At 45.5% G+C, this 16,523-nt stretch overlaps 1 protein-coding gene across 2 annotated transcripts in view; it reads left to right on the forward strand.

Annotated features, from left to right (window-relative positions):
• The window catches only part of ICE1 (interactor of little elongation complex ELL subunit 1), a 65,584-nt gene that overhangs the window by 22,577 nt on the left and 26,484 nt on the right, over positions 1-16,523 (forward strand). For both annotated transcript variants that reach the window (XM_040262381.1, XM_040262382.1), the window contains exons 8-12: positions 942-1,024; positions 1,237-1,276; positions 1,354-1,410; positions 12,302-12,388; positions 14,468-14,841. In XM_040262381.1, the coding sequence (XP_040118315.1) occupies positions 942-1,024; positions 1,237-1,276; positions 1,354-1,410; positions 12,302-12,388; positions 14,468-14,841 (641 nt within the window). The remainder of the gene's footprint in view (positions 1-941; positions 1,025-1,236; positions 1,277-1,353; positions 1,411-12,301; positions 12,389-14,467; positions 14,842-16,523) is intronic.

Below are 16,523 nucleotides of genomic sequence, written 5' to 3' on the forward strand. Positions count from 1 at the left end.
TGTGTTCCTTCCCAGATGACCTCTCGCTAGTGTGTGGGGATAAGTGTCTATTTAAGGACATGTTTTAAAGGGATCCAAAGTGCCTGTGAGAGTGTACGAAGCTATTACAACAAACTTCCTTTGAATCAAAAATATATTTTCCATGTGACAAAAACATGTTTCTAGTAAGTGATAGGACATAGAAATCAAGTGAAGAAATAGACAGGTCTGTTAGAGGAATCAGGAGGGGACTGTCTCCATGGTGTTTATAGGATTTTACTTCTCATAGCAATTGTATGTGAACATATTTGGATGCAGTCAGTACTGGTCAGGTTTTTATAGTATAGTTGAACCCTTTGGTGCTTCAGAGCCAAAAACCTGAGTGAAGAGTTTGCTCTTGGTCGACAGGGGAGCCACACAAACGTGTTAGAAGTGCCTCTGTGATAGTTACGGCACTTGGGGTGAGTTGACTTGAGGCAGGGTAACTCTAGGCAGGCAGGCACAGCGGTGTAGTAAACACCAGGAAGGCTCTCCCTTCCCCCGGATGAAGAGCAGGGTATGAGTGAACCACTGCTTAGCAGAGTCACACTTCTGAGTCTCTGGCGCCGGAGTGTTGCTGGTTGTTGAAGAGTGAGCACAGCAAGCCTCTCTTCTGTAGGTCTTGAGTGTCAGCCTTTTGCCTGACTGAAGGGCCTGGGTTGGCTTGTTTGGGGATTGGAAAGGTTTCTTAAGGCCCATGACAGTTCTTCATTTTTGTAAATAATAGTTTAATCAAAAGTGTTTCTTCCTTTATTCCTGATTCCGACAGAATACTGGAAGAATGGTAACTTTACAAAATCTGTTTCAAATTTGAAAAAAAATGAGAAAAGCTCTCAGTGGGTTTTTTGAGTATTTCATCAATGGTATTTATAAATTTGGTAAATTATTTTTCTCTTTTACTTCACTGTACTCTTTAAATAAAGAGGCTGCTGTCAAGCAAACTCAGGACTTCAAGCAACTAAGGAATGAAAAGAAAATACTTGAAAAGGAATTTAAGAAGACACAGGTAATGGGTCACAGCAGTGCCGCCTGTGTCCGGGCCTCCTCTCCAGGCCTGCTCGTGTCCTCTCTCAGCGCAGCGGGTCCCCATCACGCAGAGGCGGAGGCCCCACGGATGCGAGGGCAGCGAGGGGCGCCCCTGGGCTGCCCCAGTGCATCCCGTCCAGAACAGCTGCCCTCCTGTCCACTGCTTACACTGCTTCTGTTTTGTTTTCACAGGAAAGACTTGATGAATTTTCTAAGCAGAAAAATGAAAGGGGTGAGTATTCAGTTAATGCTTACTTAAAAATGCTGTTTCGACAAACATTATTCTAATTGTTTTCCCCCACATTTTAGAACTGAGACATATTGGAACACAAATATCAAGTGATTCCTACGGAAGCATCGATAAAAGTGAGTATATTACAAATGTAGTTTTAATCTCCGTGCATTTCTTTGAGTGGTTTGGGAGGTTGCTACTCTCACCTGTAATGATGGGGATTCCAGGACTTGTAATGATTTTGTTAGAAAAGACCCCTCCTGTTTCCTGTCGTGATTAGATCTGTAACCTTGCCGTCAGATAAAGTAGTCCAGTGAATGAAAGAGTCAGTAAGCTGAGAGAGGTATGATTTCCACACTTGGCAATAAATAAGTCGAGTTTCCTCGTTAGGTTAGAGTTTATCGAGTTAATAAGTCGAGTTTCCTCGTTAGGTTAGAGTTTATTGAGTTAACACTCGATTTCTTAGGTGCCAGGTGTATAGAAGTGGCTGAAGGCAGGCAGGGAGACCATGGAGTCCGAGCCCTGCCGGGTGTTTTGGCAAACAGAAGACCTGGTGAGGCCAGACGTCCCATGGAGGGTGCGGTGGTCCTCTGGGAGTAGGGTTGCCCCGCGCCCTGCTCGTCGCCTGCTGCGCTCGCCGCCGCATGGTGGAGGCGAGATACGAGAAGTGGGGACCCTCGGGTTCACATCACCACTAACACCTGTTGTGGGACCTTTGGCCATGTACCTCCCTTCTGTGTTTTCATTCTCAGTTTTGAAAAAGGTAGGAATTTCTGCTGTGCTATCTTGTACTTTTTTGATAGAGATAAGTTCAAAATGATTAATAAGTAAATAATGGTCTTTGCATGTCATCCATCCATGTTTTTTCAAATGGAAATTATTAAAAACACATTGTTTTGTGCAGGTATGTAGTATCTCTTCAGAAGTCTCCTTTACCTTTTCTCCTTCCTTTATTTTTTTTTAGTCCGCAGTTCAAGGCTTCAGGTTAGACAGACAGTTGGCACGTTTCAGCTGCCTGGGGCCTGGTTCTGATTGTCGCCATCACTGATACTTGTTCCACGTGTCTGGCTCTTCCTGCTCTGAGGTGTGGAGACTTGCGTACTGGCGCTGCTGAGGAAAGCGAGCGCTGGAAAGCGCTTGGCTCTGCCAGCTGACAGCCAGCTTTTGAGTTTGGTCGTCTCAGTTTTAGGAGTCAGCCGTTATCAGGCCTTCCTGTTTAAAACAGAACCCTCACTCCCTTCCATAATTGCTCGCTAGCCTCATGTTCTGATTTTTCGTCAAAGAACTGCTTACTAGTTTTACTAGAACTAGTAAAATCTTTTTTTTAACATATCCTCTCTGGGAGGGAAAGGATCTTGTTTATTTTCCTTTATCCAAATAAATGAAGTCTTTAGGAATCTGCTAATTATTTAGCCGTGGAGCTTGGTGGATTTAATTTCCAATGTTTAAGTATGTCTTTAACACTTTGCTCTGTTAATACTGGACTTCTGAAGGACATTATGAGTTGGAAAGAGCGTTGGGCCCGCTTCACTGTTGAAAAGACTGCTTGAGTCCTGTGTTGGCCTGTCTTTCTTTCATATTCCTTAACTAAAGATGGCAGAAGATTAAAAAAAAAAACAAAGAATAGTTAAAACATGCTAACAATTATTGAGGAAGGTGTAAAGCAGATGGTGGCAATTGGTGATGAAATCCCCAGTCATAGAGAAAATCGCAGGCTTTGACTGCGGGAGCCTGGTGTCCCCAGACTGGGGGTGGTGTCGGGGTGAGGAGGAGCAGTGTGGCTGACGGGGTGGGAGGGTTGCTGCCGTCTGGCTGCACGCTGTCATGGGCTGTGACCCAGACTGGCCACGGGCTGTGGCCCAAGTTTCGTCTTCTGATGAGTTAGGACACAGGAGAACCCAGGGTGGCTGTGGGTGTCAGAAAATTGGGTTAATAGTGCTGCTTTGAAGGCTATCTCCCTCTGTTTACAGAGAGTGAGGTATGTGTGTGCCTTGTGGGTCCTCCCCATTCTCGCTCTGCTTGCCCTCCTTACGAAGGCATGTCCTGTAGGTTCATGACACGAGGACCTGCGTTCATTGTCAGAGGAACAGGACTGTGGATGGAGGCTGAAGAGACGTGCTCTGGCTGTGCGTGGTGCTCCTGTCCTGAGGAAGGGCAGAGACGAGAGAGAAAGACACCAGGAGCGAGTAGGCCCCGAGGGAACAGTGGCCAGTCGTGAGCAGGGAGACACGTCTCCAGAGGAAGTCGAGTCCTGAGAGGGCTTCTGGGGGCATAGCCGTGGGCCACTGCTGTGCCGTCTGGGTCAGTTCTCTTGAGACTAAAAGCACGGCTGTAGAAGTGAACCACTGGAAAGGCTGGATTGCTGAGTGGGCAAACAGAAGGTTGCTGTGATGAGCCAAGGGGTTTGATCGTAGATATCTCTGAGTATGTAGTATACAAAGATAAGGAAATAAAAGGTGTTAGGGAACATCTGAGCTGTTGGAGTGTAGAGCCAGATGTTGTGATGGTCACCTAGGACTTCCCAGAGCGGAGAACAGAGCTACTCTTGCCAGAGAGTGTGATCAAGAAATGATAGAAAATTTCCCAGATCAAGACCCTGATGTGATAGTTATATTAGAAAAGCCTGTCAACTGTAGAGCATAATTTTTATGTACCGTCTCCATCCCTGACTTGTTTAGAGGAAATACATTTAAAAACAAATGACACAGAAAGATTGACTAGAGGGGGATGGATATAGAAATTGCAGTTCAAGCAAATTCTAATTTGAAAGCGGTCATATAACACAAAGGGCTTCCCTCGTATTTCAGTTGGTAAAGAATCTGCCTGCGATGCAGGGGGCCTGGGTTCAATCCCTGGGTTGGGAAGATCCCCTGGAGGAGGAAATGGCAACCCAGTCCAGTATTCTTGCCTGGAGAATCCCGTGGACACGAGAGCCTGGCACCATGGGGTCGCAAGAGTCGGACACAACCTAGCAACTAAACCAACCATATAATGCAAAGAATAATTCACGCCTAGGAATGAATTTGCCTGGATTAAAAGGAGCTATCTAGAATGGGCAGCAGTACAGTTCATCAAGAAGATACTGCTCTTGTGACCTTCAGGCGTAAAACTGCATCAGGTGAAACGCTTGGATATTCTAGGGGAGAGAGCCGAATCTGACTTCATGAAAGACTTCAGTGTGTTTGTTAGAAATAGAGAGTAAAAGCAAACAGAATGGGAGATGGAATGGGAATCATGATTGCAGGATGGATGATTTACATTAACTTTTTTTTTTTTTTTAATTTATTTATTTTTACTTTACAATTGTGTATTGGTTTTGGCATACATTGACATGAATCCACCACGGGTGTACATGTGTTCTGATAAGCATAGAGGTATTCTGCAGCTAAGACAAATCGAAATCAAATGTCATAGATTCAGGTAACTAGCAGGCGCCTTGACATGGGAGAACATAAGAATTAACAGGAATCTTAAGTTCCTGAGTTACTGTGGTATTGAGGGTTGGGGAGCAGACTGCATTAGACCTAACAGATTCTGAGCCATGAAAAAATGAGCACCAGAAACGAAAGGGGCACAGATGTCATAAAGAAAGAAGTTAAAATGCAGATTTTATGAGACACTATAAATGCAGGACTTAAAATGTAGTTGGAAGACTATGAGAAGATCATTTGAAAACAAGGAACGTTAAGCAAATGTTCAGGAATGGGTGGAGGGAGAGTGAGAAAGCTCTTCAGATATTACCATAATTTTCTATAAATTTCTAGTGGCTCTGGTAGTTAGAGTTATTTACATATTTTTATGCTCTAGAAATTAAATGATACCATTTTTTATTTTCCTGTTAATTTAAGAAAAGAACTAATCAAAGATCATTAGAAATTTTTTGAGCTAGACACTGATACAAATTTTTATTTTTTTTATTTTTATTTTTTAAATTATTTATTTATTTTTAATTTTTACTTTACAATTCTGTATTGGTTTTGGCATAGATTGACATGAATCCACCACAGGTGTACATGCGTTCCCAAACATGAACCCCCCTCCCACCCCCCTCCCCACAACATCTCTCTGGGTCATCCCCGCGCATCAGCCCCAAGCGTGTCATATCCTGCATCAGACATAGACTGGCATTTCGATTCTTACATGATATTATACATGTACATTAACTCTTAAAGACTGGGAATTGTTTAAACTGCTTTTCAAACATACCCAAAAGCAGACTGTTTACTAAATGAAAAGCTGCAATCTGAGATTAGGTTATAGATATTTCAAAAGATCTTAATAAAAATCTCTCCTCCCTCCTTCCTGAAAAACTGATAACAGAACACACACAATAAACCGCTCTTGGATAACAGAAAAGATAAAAGCTGAAATAGTAAATGGTTTTGGAAATAAACAAAAATAAGGCAGCATTTATTGAAATCTTTGAGATATTGCCAGTATTCAGTGAGTGAGCTGTGGACTTAAGCGATGTTATGAGGATATGAGGATAGACACAGGGCAGCCTTGGAGGAAGGATCCCTGAGACACGCCCTTGTGTGCCAAGTGGCTTCGGTCACGTCCGACTCTTTGTGACCCCATGGACTGTAACTCACCAGGCTCGTCTGTCTATGGGATTCTCCAGGCAAGAATACTGGAGTGGGTTGCCGTGCCCTTTTTCAGTGGATCTTCCCAAGACGGATCGAACCCACAGTCTCTTTAAGTCTCCTGCATTCACAGGTAAACTCTTTACCTCTAGCACTACCTCGTAAGCGATGTTAGGATGCAGGAATTACAGTAAATGAAGCAAGAATTCCAGAAAATAAATGCCTTAAGAAGGTAGGAAAATACAACAAAAACCCAAGGAAAATAGAAGGAAGGAATTGATGAAGATGGAAACATAAATGAATGAAATAGGAAACAGAGCAGTTAATTTGGGACCATGGAAATGAAGAGCTGGATCTCTGCAGTGCTGGTGAAGCTGACCACTCTTTGGCGAAGCTGATCAAGAAAGAAAGGCAGAAAAACGTAATAGCACCAGGACTGAGGAACTCAGCAACATTTGGAGAATTTCTGAATTTACAAATTTCAGATTTTTTCATGTTTATAAAATGGACTATTTTGTAGGAAAACACACTCAGATTGACATAGAGCAGTTGTTGGAATATCCTGAACAGAGAAATAACCCGTAAGAAAGTTAAAAATTAAAGATAATACTATGAAAGATCTGGACGGTTCACAGGTGAGCAGGTCTTCAGTGGAAACCTGATGTCTTTACTTTTGCTTTAGAGCTTAAAAACTCGGACTGCTTCCTGTCTCGTTCTTTTAGACTAACCGTGTACCAAAACTAATTGTATATGTGAAGATATGCACACATATCTTCAAGACTCAGAACTGTCACTTAGCAACAAAGCTGTGAAAATACTAAAAGTTTAAGAACTCACATCTATTAGTGATTTAGAATATGGACAAATCATGATGGAGGATTAATCTCAGGACTACCACAAAAACTGGTTAAGAGGGACATGATGGGGTCATCTCAATTCAGCATCCATTCCTCATTTAAAGAAAAAAGACAAGATAGTAATAGAAAAAACACTTTGAACTTGAGAAAAGTGAAATGCTGAGAGTGTAGTCTTTGCATCAGAAACAAGGCAAGTCTGCTCCTCCACCCTTTCTGTGTATGCTGGAGACCCTGAGCCATGCACCTGAGCGGACTCACAGAGCAGGAGCTGTGGGTGTTAATAAGGAAGAGTCAGATTGTTGTCATTTTAAATGAGGGGACTGACTAGGTAGAGAAAGCAAAATAGCAGTGTTGGAGCTTGGGCAAGCGCTGGTGTGTACAGTGAGGACGCATGGTGGGTCATGACTAGTCTGTTGGAACAGATGGGATAAGAACAATCCGTTCTCAGGTCGCTGCAGGTTGGTCAGACGCCCAGGGAAGTACCTGAAGGCAGCGTGCCTGCCTCTGGGAAGACAGCTCTAAAACCGCCGAACATGCACACAAATGCTGTGTTCCTGGGTCCAAACAGTGGAGGCACAGAGATGGGAATTTTCCCCACATGTATGTATAAATATATACTCTAAGACTGGATGGGGACGGCTTATCAGGAGCAATAGACTCCGTGATAATAATTTAACCCTGAGCCAGAGTCATGCCAGCACAGTACTAAAACATAGTTACAAGGTTGTCGTGATTAAGGATGCATGCCGTTCACGTGGACACTGACAAGTCAGTGGAATAGGCAAGTCTAGAAACGCTCTCCTCAGAGAATCCTGGTGTTTGGTAAAGGAGGCGTCTGTCAAGGGGTCAGAGGAAGGGGTATGGTTCAGCCAAAAGGTTTTCACGACTAAGTCCTGAAGGTGCAACGGTGTGGGCTGTTTTCTGCTTGCTGGTATAGCTCTCGTGTCAGACTGGGAGTAGTGAAGGAGTGCTCAGTTGGAATAGGCATAGCTCTGGTTAATAGCCTCTGTAAGAACACAGAAGGAACCTTTCATGTTTTTTTTTAAGGTTCCTTGTTTGCTGCTTTGGGTATTTGTAACAAAAAGGGTTTTCCAAATTTGCTGGGATATTGAGTGCAGCACTTTGACAGCATCATCTTTCAGGATTTGAGATGGCTCAACTGGGATTCCATCACCTCCACCAGCTTTGTTCGTAGTGATGCTTTCTAAGGCCCACTTGACTTCACATTCCAGGATGTCTGGCTCTAGATGAGTGATCACACCATTGTGATTATCCGGGTCGTGAATATCTTTATTGTACAGTTCTTCCGTGTATTCTTGCCACCTCTTCTTAATATCTTCTGCTTCTGTTAGGTCCATACCATTTCTGTCCTTTATCGAGCCTATCTTTGCATGAAATGTTCCCTTGGTATCTCTAATTTTCTTGAAGAGATCTCTAGTCTTTCCCATTCTGTTCTTTTCCTCTGTTTCTTTTCATTGATCACTGAAGAAGGCTTTCTTATCTCTTCTTGCTATTCTCTGGAACTCTGCATTCAGATGCTTATATCTTTCCTTTTCTCCTTTGTTTTTCGCCTCTCTTCTTTTCACAGCTATTTGTAAGGCCTCCCCAAACAGCCATTTTGCTTTTTTGCATTTCTTTTCCATGGGGATGGTCTTGATCCCTTCTCCTGTACAGTGTCACAAACCTCTGTCCGTAGTTCATCAGGCACTCTATCTATCAGATCTAGCCCCTTAAATCTATTTCTCACTTCCACTGTATAATCATAAGGGATTTGATTGAGGTCATACCTGAATGGTCTAGTGGTTTTCCCTACTTTCTTCAATTTGAGTCTGAATTTGGTAATAAGGAGTTCATGATGTGAGCCACAGTCAGTTCCTGGTCTTGTTTTTGTTGACTGTATAGAGCTTCTCCATCTTTGGCTGCAAAGAATATGATCAATCTGATTTCAGTGTTGACCATCTGGTGATGTCCATGTGTAGAGTCTTCTCTTGTGTTGTTGGAAGAGGATGTTTGCTATGACCAGTGCGTTTTCTTGGCAAAACTCTATTAGTCTTTGCCCTGCTTCATTCCGCATTCCAAGGCCAAATTTGCGTGTTACTCCAGGTGTTTCTTGACTTCCTACTTTTGCATTCCAGTCCCCTATGATGAAAAGGACATCTTTTTTGGGTGTTTCCCGCAAATTTGGAAAACTCAGCAGTGGCCATAGGACTGGAAAAGGTCAGTTTTCATTCCAATCCCAAAGAAAGGCAATGCTAAAGAATGCTTAAACTACCACACAGTTGCACTCATCTCACATGCTAGTAAAATAATGCTCAAAATTCTCCAAGCCAGCCTTCAGCAATACGTGAACCGTGAACTTCCTGATGTTCAAGCTGGTTTTAGAAAAGGCAGAGGAACCAGAGATCAAATTGCCAACATCTGCTGAGTCATCAAAAAAGCAAGAGCGTTCCAGAAAAACATCTATTTTTGCTTTATTGACTATGCGAAAGCCTTTGACTGTGTGGATCACAATAAACTGTGGAAAATTCTGAAAGAGAAGGGAATACCAGACCACCTGACCTGCCTCTTGAGAAATCTGTATGCAGGTCAGGAAGCAACAGTTAGAACTGGACATGGAACAACAGACTGGTTCCAAATAGGAAAAGGAGTACGTCAAGGCTGTATATTGTCACCCTGCTTATATAACTTCTATGCAGAGTACATCATGAGAAATACTGGACTGAAAGAAACACAAGCTGGAATCAAGATTGCTGGGAGAAACATCAATAACCTCAGATATGCAGATAACACCACCCTTATGGCAGAAAGTGAAGAGGAACTAAAAAGTCTCTTGATGAAAGTGAAAGAGGAGAGTGAAAAAGTTGGCTTAAAGCTCAACATTCAGAAAACGAAGATCATGGCATCACTTCACATGGTCCCATCACTTCCTGGGAAATAGATGGGGAAACAGTGGAAACAGTGTCAGACTTTATTTTTGGGGGGCTCCAAAATCACTGCAGATGGTGACTGCAGCCATGAAATTAAAAGATGCTTACTCCTTGGAAGGAAAGTTATGACAAACCTAGATAGCATATTCAAAAGCAGAGACATTACTTTGCCAACTAAGGTCTGTCTAGTCAAGGCTATGGTTTTCCTGTGGTCATGTATGGATGTGAGAGTTCGACTGTGAAGAAGGCTAAGCGCTGAAGAATTGATGCTTTTGAACTGTGGTGTTGGAGAAGACTCTTGAGAGTCTCTTGGACTGCAAGGAGATCCAACCAGTCCATTCTGAAGGAGATCAGCCCTGGGATTTCTTTGGAAGGAATGATGCTAAAGCTGAAGCTCCGGTACTTTGGCCACCTCATGAGAAGAGTTGACTCATTGGAAAAGACTCTGATGCTGGGAGGGATTGGGGGCAGATGGAGAGGGGACGAGAGAGGATGAGATGGCTGGATGGCATCACTGACTCGATGGACATGAGTCTGAGTGAACTCCGGGAGTTGGTGATGGACAGGGAGGCCTGGTGTGCTGCGATTCATGGGGTCGCAGAGAGTCGGACACGACTGAGCGACTGAACTGAACTGAACTGACCTCTCCTGACCCAAATTATCCAGTCACCGTGTGAGGTGCATCCATATTTAAGTTGCAAAATTCTATGATCAAGTTGTTTATCTACATTCCGATTAACCCACCCAAAAGACTGCTTCCAAATACCGTGACCCCCTTTGCTTAAATGACCTGACCAGGATCCCTTGCTTATTCAGTTCAGTTCAGTCGTTCAGTCGTGTCCGACTCTTTGTGACCCCATCAGTCGCAGCACACCAGGCCTCCCTGTCCATCAGCACCTCCCGGACTTCACTCAAACTCACCTCCATCAAGTCAGTGATACCATCCAGCCATCTCATCCTCGGTCGTCCCCTTCTCCTCCTGCCCCCAATCCCTCCCAGCATCAGAGTATTTTCCAATGGGTCAACTCTTCTCATGAGGTGGCCAAAGTACTGGAGTTTCAGCATCAGCATCATTCCTTCCAAAGATATCCCAGAGCTGATCTCCTTCAGAATGGACTGGTTGGATCTCCTTACAGTCCAAGGGACTCTCAAGAGTCTTCTCCAACACCACAGTTCAAAAGCATCAATTCTTCGGCACTCAGCTTTCTTCAGAGTCCAACTCTCACATTCATACATGACCACTGGAGAAAACCATAGCCTTGACTAGACGGACCTTTGTTGGCAAAGTAATGTCTCTGCTTTTCAGTATGCTATGTAGGTTGGTCATAACTTTTCTTTCAAGGAGTAAGCGTCTTTTAATTTCATGGCTGCAGTCACCATCTGCAATGATTTTGGAGCCCGAAAAAATAAAGTCTGACACTGTTTCCAGTCGGAAATGCCCAAATTTTCCAAGTTATGTAAGTTTTCCCCATTTGTCCTGGTCCTCTTTCTGTGGAATTTATTTATTCTTTATGGAATTCTGCTATAGATGTAGTTTGCCATTAAATAGGGCTGTCCTGTTCCAAAATTTGTGATTCCTTGGAGATATTTTGGTTTAGAAGATTAATTTTTTTAGCTTCTCTAGAACCAGATTAAAGATTTCAGTGTTTTCAAGAAATGATTCTTTTTAATAACCTCAAGTGGGCTATAACAGAATTTTGATGTGACTTGAAATTAGCAAGTGCTTAATAACTATTTTCAGTTAAATTTTAAGTAATGTGGCTTGTCTTTTTATGTGTATTTGACACAAACTATTCATATTTATATTTTGATGAATGTTTTTTGCTTGGAACATTTTGGGGAATTTGTATTTTTATAAAGTTAAATTTACTTTAAAACCACAATGTGATATTCTTATGTTATGTGACTTCCATTTAGTTACAATTGTCCTTTGCCTTTCAACTTGAACCAGTGATTCTTAACCCCTTTAGGAATTCAGACCTGTTTGAAAAAAATTTTCAAAAATTCCAAAGCTCTCACTTTGCCTATATAGATGTAGATGCTTCTTTCTGCGTGTCTGCTTGCACAGGTGACTCTCTCTCCCTCTCCATATATCTATACCCACACGTTTGTCTCCTCTCATTTCCCCTTAAGGCCATTAAAGAATTTCCCAAGACCCACAAAGCCCCTAAGTTAATTACCGCCTGGTCACCTCTGGTGGCATTTCTGATGACCTCATGGAACTGAGCGGATACTGTTTATTCCGTGTAGAATCTGTGGAGCGGTGATCTATATGGGTCATTCTAGCTGGGCTTCCTCCCTGTGCTCCCCAGTCACATGTCACTGCCTGTGGAAAATGCAGAGACCTGAGGTTTATTTATCCTGTGCATGCATAATGGTGGTGAAGACCTTTCCCAGTAAGCACATTGGGTTTTCTGAGTCCTGCCCTGTGTGCACCACATCCTTCAAACAAAACCCAGGCTTGTGTTTGGCCTTCAGTCAATATGCCTTCAGTTGAGTAGCTGGCTGAATTGTGTTCAGTGATTGAAGGAGGGGAAGGGGGTTTAAGTTACCTAGCTTTCTAATTTCGTGATAAATCCCGATTGCCCAGGAGTGTGTTTTGGCCTTGGGCTGAATGAGCCAAATGCCATGACTCTAACACTTTCCTCTCTTCCACAGGGAAGGTAAAGCTGCTTCTGAAGGAGCTCTGGCTGTGCATCAACACCACACACAGACTCCCCGGTGAGGGCGGCAGATGCATCCCAGGTGAGGGGGAGGCTTCCAGGGCTTCATTTCATACGGCAGTGGTGGTTTTTAATATCTTGAATCTCTCACTGAAAGAGTGAAATAAACTGAGATGGGTGCTTGCAATCATCCAGAGCTCTGCTCCTTCCAGCGTGACTTCTAGTCTCGCTGAATGCGTCTGGCTTTGAATTTTGTAATAGCTGCTTCATCAGGGAACATCCACGGACACTGGAAGGACTCATAGAGGGAGTGTGTGTGGCTGGTGCAGGTGCAGACTGAGTTTCCCCGTTTCCCCGCCCATGTCCCCTTTCCCGGGTTCCTTTAATTGGGCTTCCCTGGTGGCTCAGATGGTAAAGAATATTTCTGCAGTGTGGGAGACCTGGGTTCTATCCCTGAGTCAGGAAGAGCCCCAGAAGGGATTGGCTATGCACTCCAGAATTCTTGGCCTGGAGAATTCCATGGACATCGGAGCCTGGAGGGCCCCAGTCCACGGGGTCGCAAAGAGCTGGACTGTGACTGAGCAACTGATGCTTCCACTGTCATTTTTTTCTGCCTTTAGTTGCCCCTGCTCTGACAGTTACTGATCTTTCCTTGTCTCCTGTCCCTTTTGGAGAGTACAGATCGTTGGGTAGAAAGCCTGTGGGTTGTGGCATGTTTTCTTGTATTAGAGTGAGGCTATGTATTTTCCACAAGAGCTCCTAGTGTGTGCTGGGGAGAGAGCGTGTGGTCTGCCTTGTCCTGGGGGCTGTTAACCTTCATCTCTGTGGAAGGCGGTGTCAGCCCAGTTCCTCCTGTGAAACTGCTGTTGCTTCTTGACTCGGTGGCCACCCTGAGGGAGGCGTTGTGACATGACACATACTCTGTTTCTCTCCAGCCCCGGCCCACTGATTTTAGCTCTGCTGGTGCATCTTGTAGGCTGCGGTTACGACTTTGTCAATAGTGGCTTTTGTAATTCCCTTGTTTTCCTAAAGGTATTAACTATAATTCTTCTGTAAGGAAGAACTGTCATTTTTCTCCACTTACTCATTCATTCACTTTTCGTTCACTTACTTCTGTCAGTATGGTCTCAGAGACACTTGTTTTATTCTGTGCATTATAATCCAGTACTTCTGTTATTCATCTTATCGCTCACATTGCCCCAGGTGCAGTCACTGAGACCATCTGGGTCTCTTAGGCATGTCCGTCTTTACATCTGGTTCTGCAAGCTGTCTCGGGCTCAGCTTGTATTTTCCCCTCCCCAGGCCTGTAATCAGCCACTGCTCCAGGGAGCCCTGAGGCCTTCTACAAAAGGTGTTTTTGTAGCTCTCATATATTTTTACAGCTTTCAAATATGACAGGTGGTTTTTTCCAGTTAATTGCCGGGCACAATATTTTTACTAACAATTAGCTTGCTGTTGCTCACCAAAATCAAACCCCAAAGAGAACTGGCATTTTATAGTAGTTTTCTGTTGTGTTACGGTGCGAGGTTCCGTAGAGTATTGTACAGATGCTTTCACGGGGTGAAGCTGAAAGTTGCTCCGTTGTTTCCGACTCTTTGTGACCCCATCGACTATACAGTCCATGGAATTCTCCAGGACAGAACACTGCACTGGGTAGCTTTTCCCTTCTCCAGGGGATCTTCCCAACCCAGGGATCGAACTCAGGTCTCCTGCATTGTAGGCAGATTCTTTACCAGCTGAGCCACAAGGGAGGCCCTACATGGAGTAGGCCTGGTATAAGTTGATTTTCGAAGGAGAAATTTATTTCTTGTCACCTTGTTGCAGAAGGCTGTTTCTCCCCAATACTGCTGCTTCCCAAGAGAACCAGTGTGTCATCGAGGCCTGTCACCATGGCCACAGACGGAAGCCTTGGCAGGCACACCTGCTGTCCGTGGACAAAGGCATCTCACCCCCCCCCGGCCATCTTCTCGTTTGCTTGTTGAGGGAAGCATACTTTTGGGGAACGTGTTTAAGTTCTATAGGATATCCTTTAGGAAGGGATTGTTGGCTTTTAAAAATGTTTCTACTTCGATTTAATACAAGCATTTTGAACTGCTAAAATAGGTGTTTTTTTTTTTTTAATTGATAACTGTAAATAATTTGATACATTTTTCCCCTGCAGAAAAACCTGCCCAAGAATACTGCAGATCCATAGAGTCCGGGGAAGATGGGGTGCCCCCTGCAGCAGGTGGCAGCCCCGTCTGCACCTCGGCAGTGCAGACGTGCCTGGCAGAACTGTCCATGGAGATCGAGGGTGACTTCTCTGCCTGTGAGGACGTGGGCGGAGCAGCAGGTCGTGACAACGGCCTCTCTCAAGAGGACCCAAATCCTGAGGCTGCGGCGTGGAGGAGCGGGGCTCAGGGCTCGGGTTTCGATGAGGACCTCCAGGCTGCGGTCGACTTCTTCAGGCTGCCCCCACCTCTGCTGTCCCCAGTGCCCTCCCCGCCACTGGCGTCACCGCCTCACCTGGGTGTCTCACCCTCCCTGCTTGCACCTGTGAGTGGGCACTTTGTACTGGCCTCACCAGGTGCCCACCTCGTCCACCCTGACATGTGGGCGCGCTCCACACAGTGTCAGGGAGGAACCTGGGAGTTCACGAGGCACGCCAGTGCCCCTGGGGTCTGCATCTTACACTCACACACGCGCACACGTCATGGTCTTCGTTTTGTACTGGGGGTGCATTTTACTGTCTTCATCTGCAGCGTGTTTTAAGTGTCCTGTGGAGGACTGTGTTGTAGTTGTTTACTCTTATCTTTAGTTTTGGACACGTGACGGGGATGGAGTGAGTGAGTTACACAGGTGTTTGTCGGCCTGGAGTGTTTCAGAGGCGGAAAGTCCATGTGTGGCATGCACGCCTGTTAACTTAGGTTGCTGCATTCTCCATCTTCATGCAGTGAAGTCATCATCTGTGTATTTGCAGAATGGTTTATGTAATTTCTTAGGAAGTTAGTCTTTTGTTTCTCTTTCCTTTTTATTGTTTAAATTGTGAAAATGATAGGGGTCACAAAGAGTTGGCACAACTTAGCAACTCTTACTTGACAACATTCTTTTGCTAGAAGAGTTGGAAAACACAGAACTAAATTACATATAGAGGAAGTTAGGACAGAGCAGATGTGTACGCTTTTTGGCTTAAGGAAGAAAGAGATTAATGGCTCCTTTGAATCACTTCATTTAGGAACTGTAATGCATGTCTGTTATGTTCTGGACATGGTGCTGGACACCGCGGGCACAGAGGTGACAGGACCTGGTCACTCTTGCTCGGGTCTTGGGTGATTGCCCATGAGGGTGCTGTGGTGGCGTCTGTGTTGCCGGGGGCTGGGCTGGGGGCCCCCCCTGGCGAGACGCCGGCGCACACTGGCAGGACAGGCCCCCAGGTGCTGGCGTCCGGCCGGGAGGAGGCGCCGGGTGTCTCGTGCTGTCCACAGAGGTGTAGCGCTCGGGGCAAACCTGACGCGGGGAGTGTCTACCTAGACCAGGCCCAAGCCCACGTGCGTCTTAAGGGCTTGGCGTTTTCTCCTGACGGCAGTGAGGAGCTGTCGATGGGTCCAGAGAAGTGGACCTAAAGGTCGGGTTCCATGTGAAAGTTTCTGTTGAGTCGTGGTGGGGATGGGAAGAAAGTGGGAGACTCCGGGGAGAGGCAGGACCACGGACTGGAGTCTTGGGATCAGCAGTGTCCTGTGTTCTTGACCCCTGGACCCAGTAGCCGCACTGGAGTTAACTGGTAGGCACTGGTTTGGAAAAGGTCTCCAGGCTGAGAGAGCAGCGAGCCTGGTGAGATTTGCGGTGTGGCTGTGAGGAGGGGCGGCCAGGGACGCTGGAGCCAGCACAGAGAAGAGGAGCCTCTCTGGGCGGGAAATGGCCCACCTTAGGGGTGGGTGGGCCTTCCCTGGGGGTGCCGGGGGTGGGGGGCCAGCGAGGGCTCGGGGCCGGCGGTGTCCCTCCCTCAGAGCGGGCGGGAGGTGAGGGCTGCACCCTGACCGAGTGCCACTGAGGCCGCCGGGAGAGGGAAGAGGCTGCAAGCGCTGTTGGCAGTAGAGGAAACCAGGATGGGAGGCTGCCCTGGAGCCCACGGGAGGAAGGGCTTTTGTGGCGGGAGCCCATTTGGGTCCGGGGTGGTTACTCCTCATCCCTCTGCTGCGCAGGACCGAGGGCAGGGTGGTGGTGCACTGGCTCTCTGG

Source organism: Oryx dammah, unplaced genomic scaffold, assembly GCF_014754425.2.
Source record: "Oryx dammah isolate SB20612 unplaced genomic scaffold, SCBI_Odam_1.1 HiC_scaffold_20, whole genome shotgun sequence".
In the NCBI taxonomy this organism is placed as follows: domain Eukaryota; kingdom Metazoa; phylum Chordata; class Mammalia; order Artiodactyla; family Bovidae; genus Oryx; species Oryx dammah.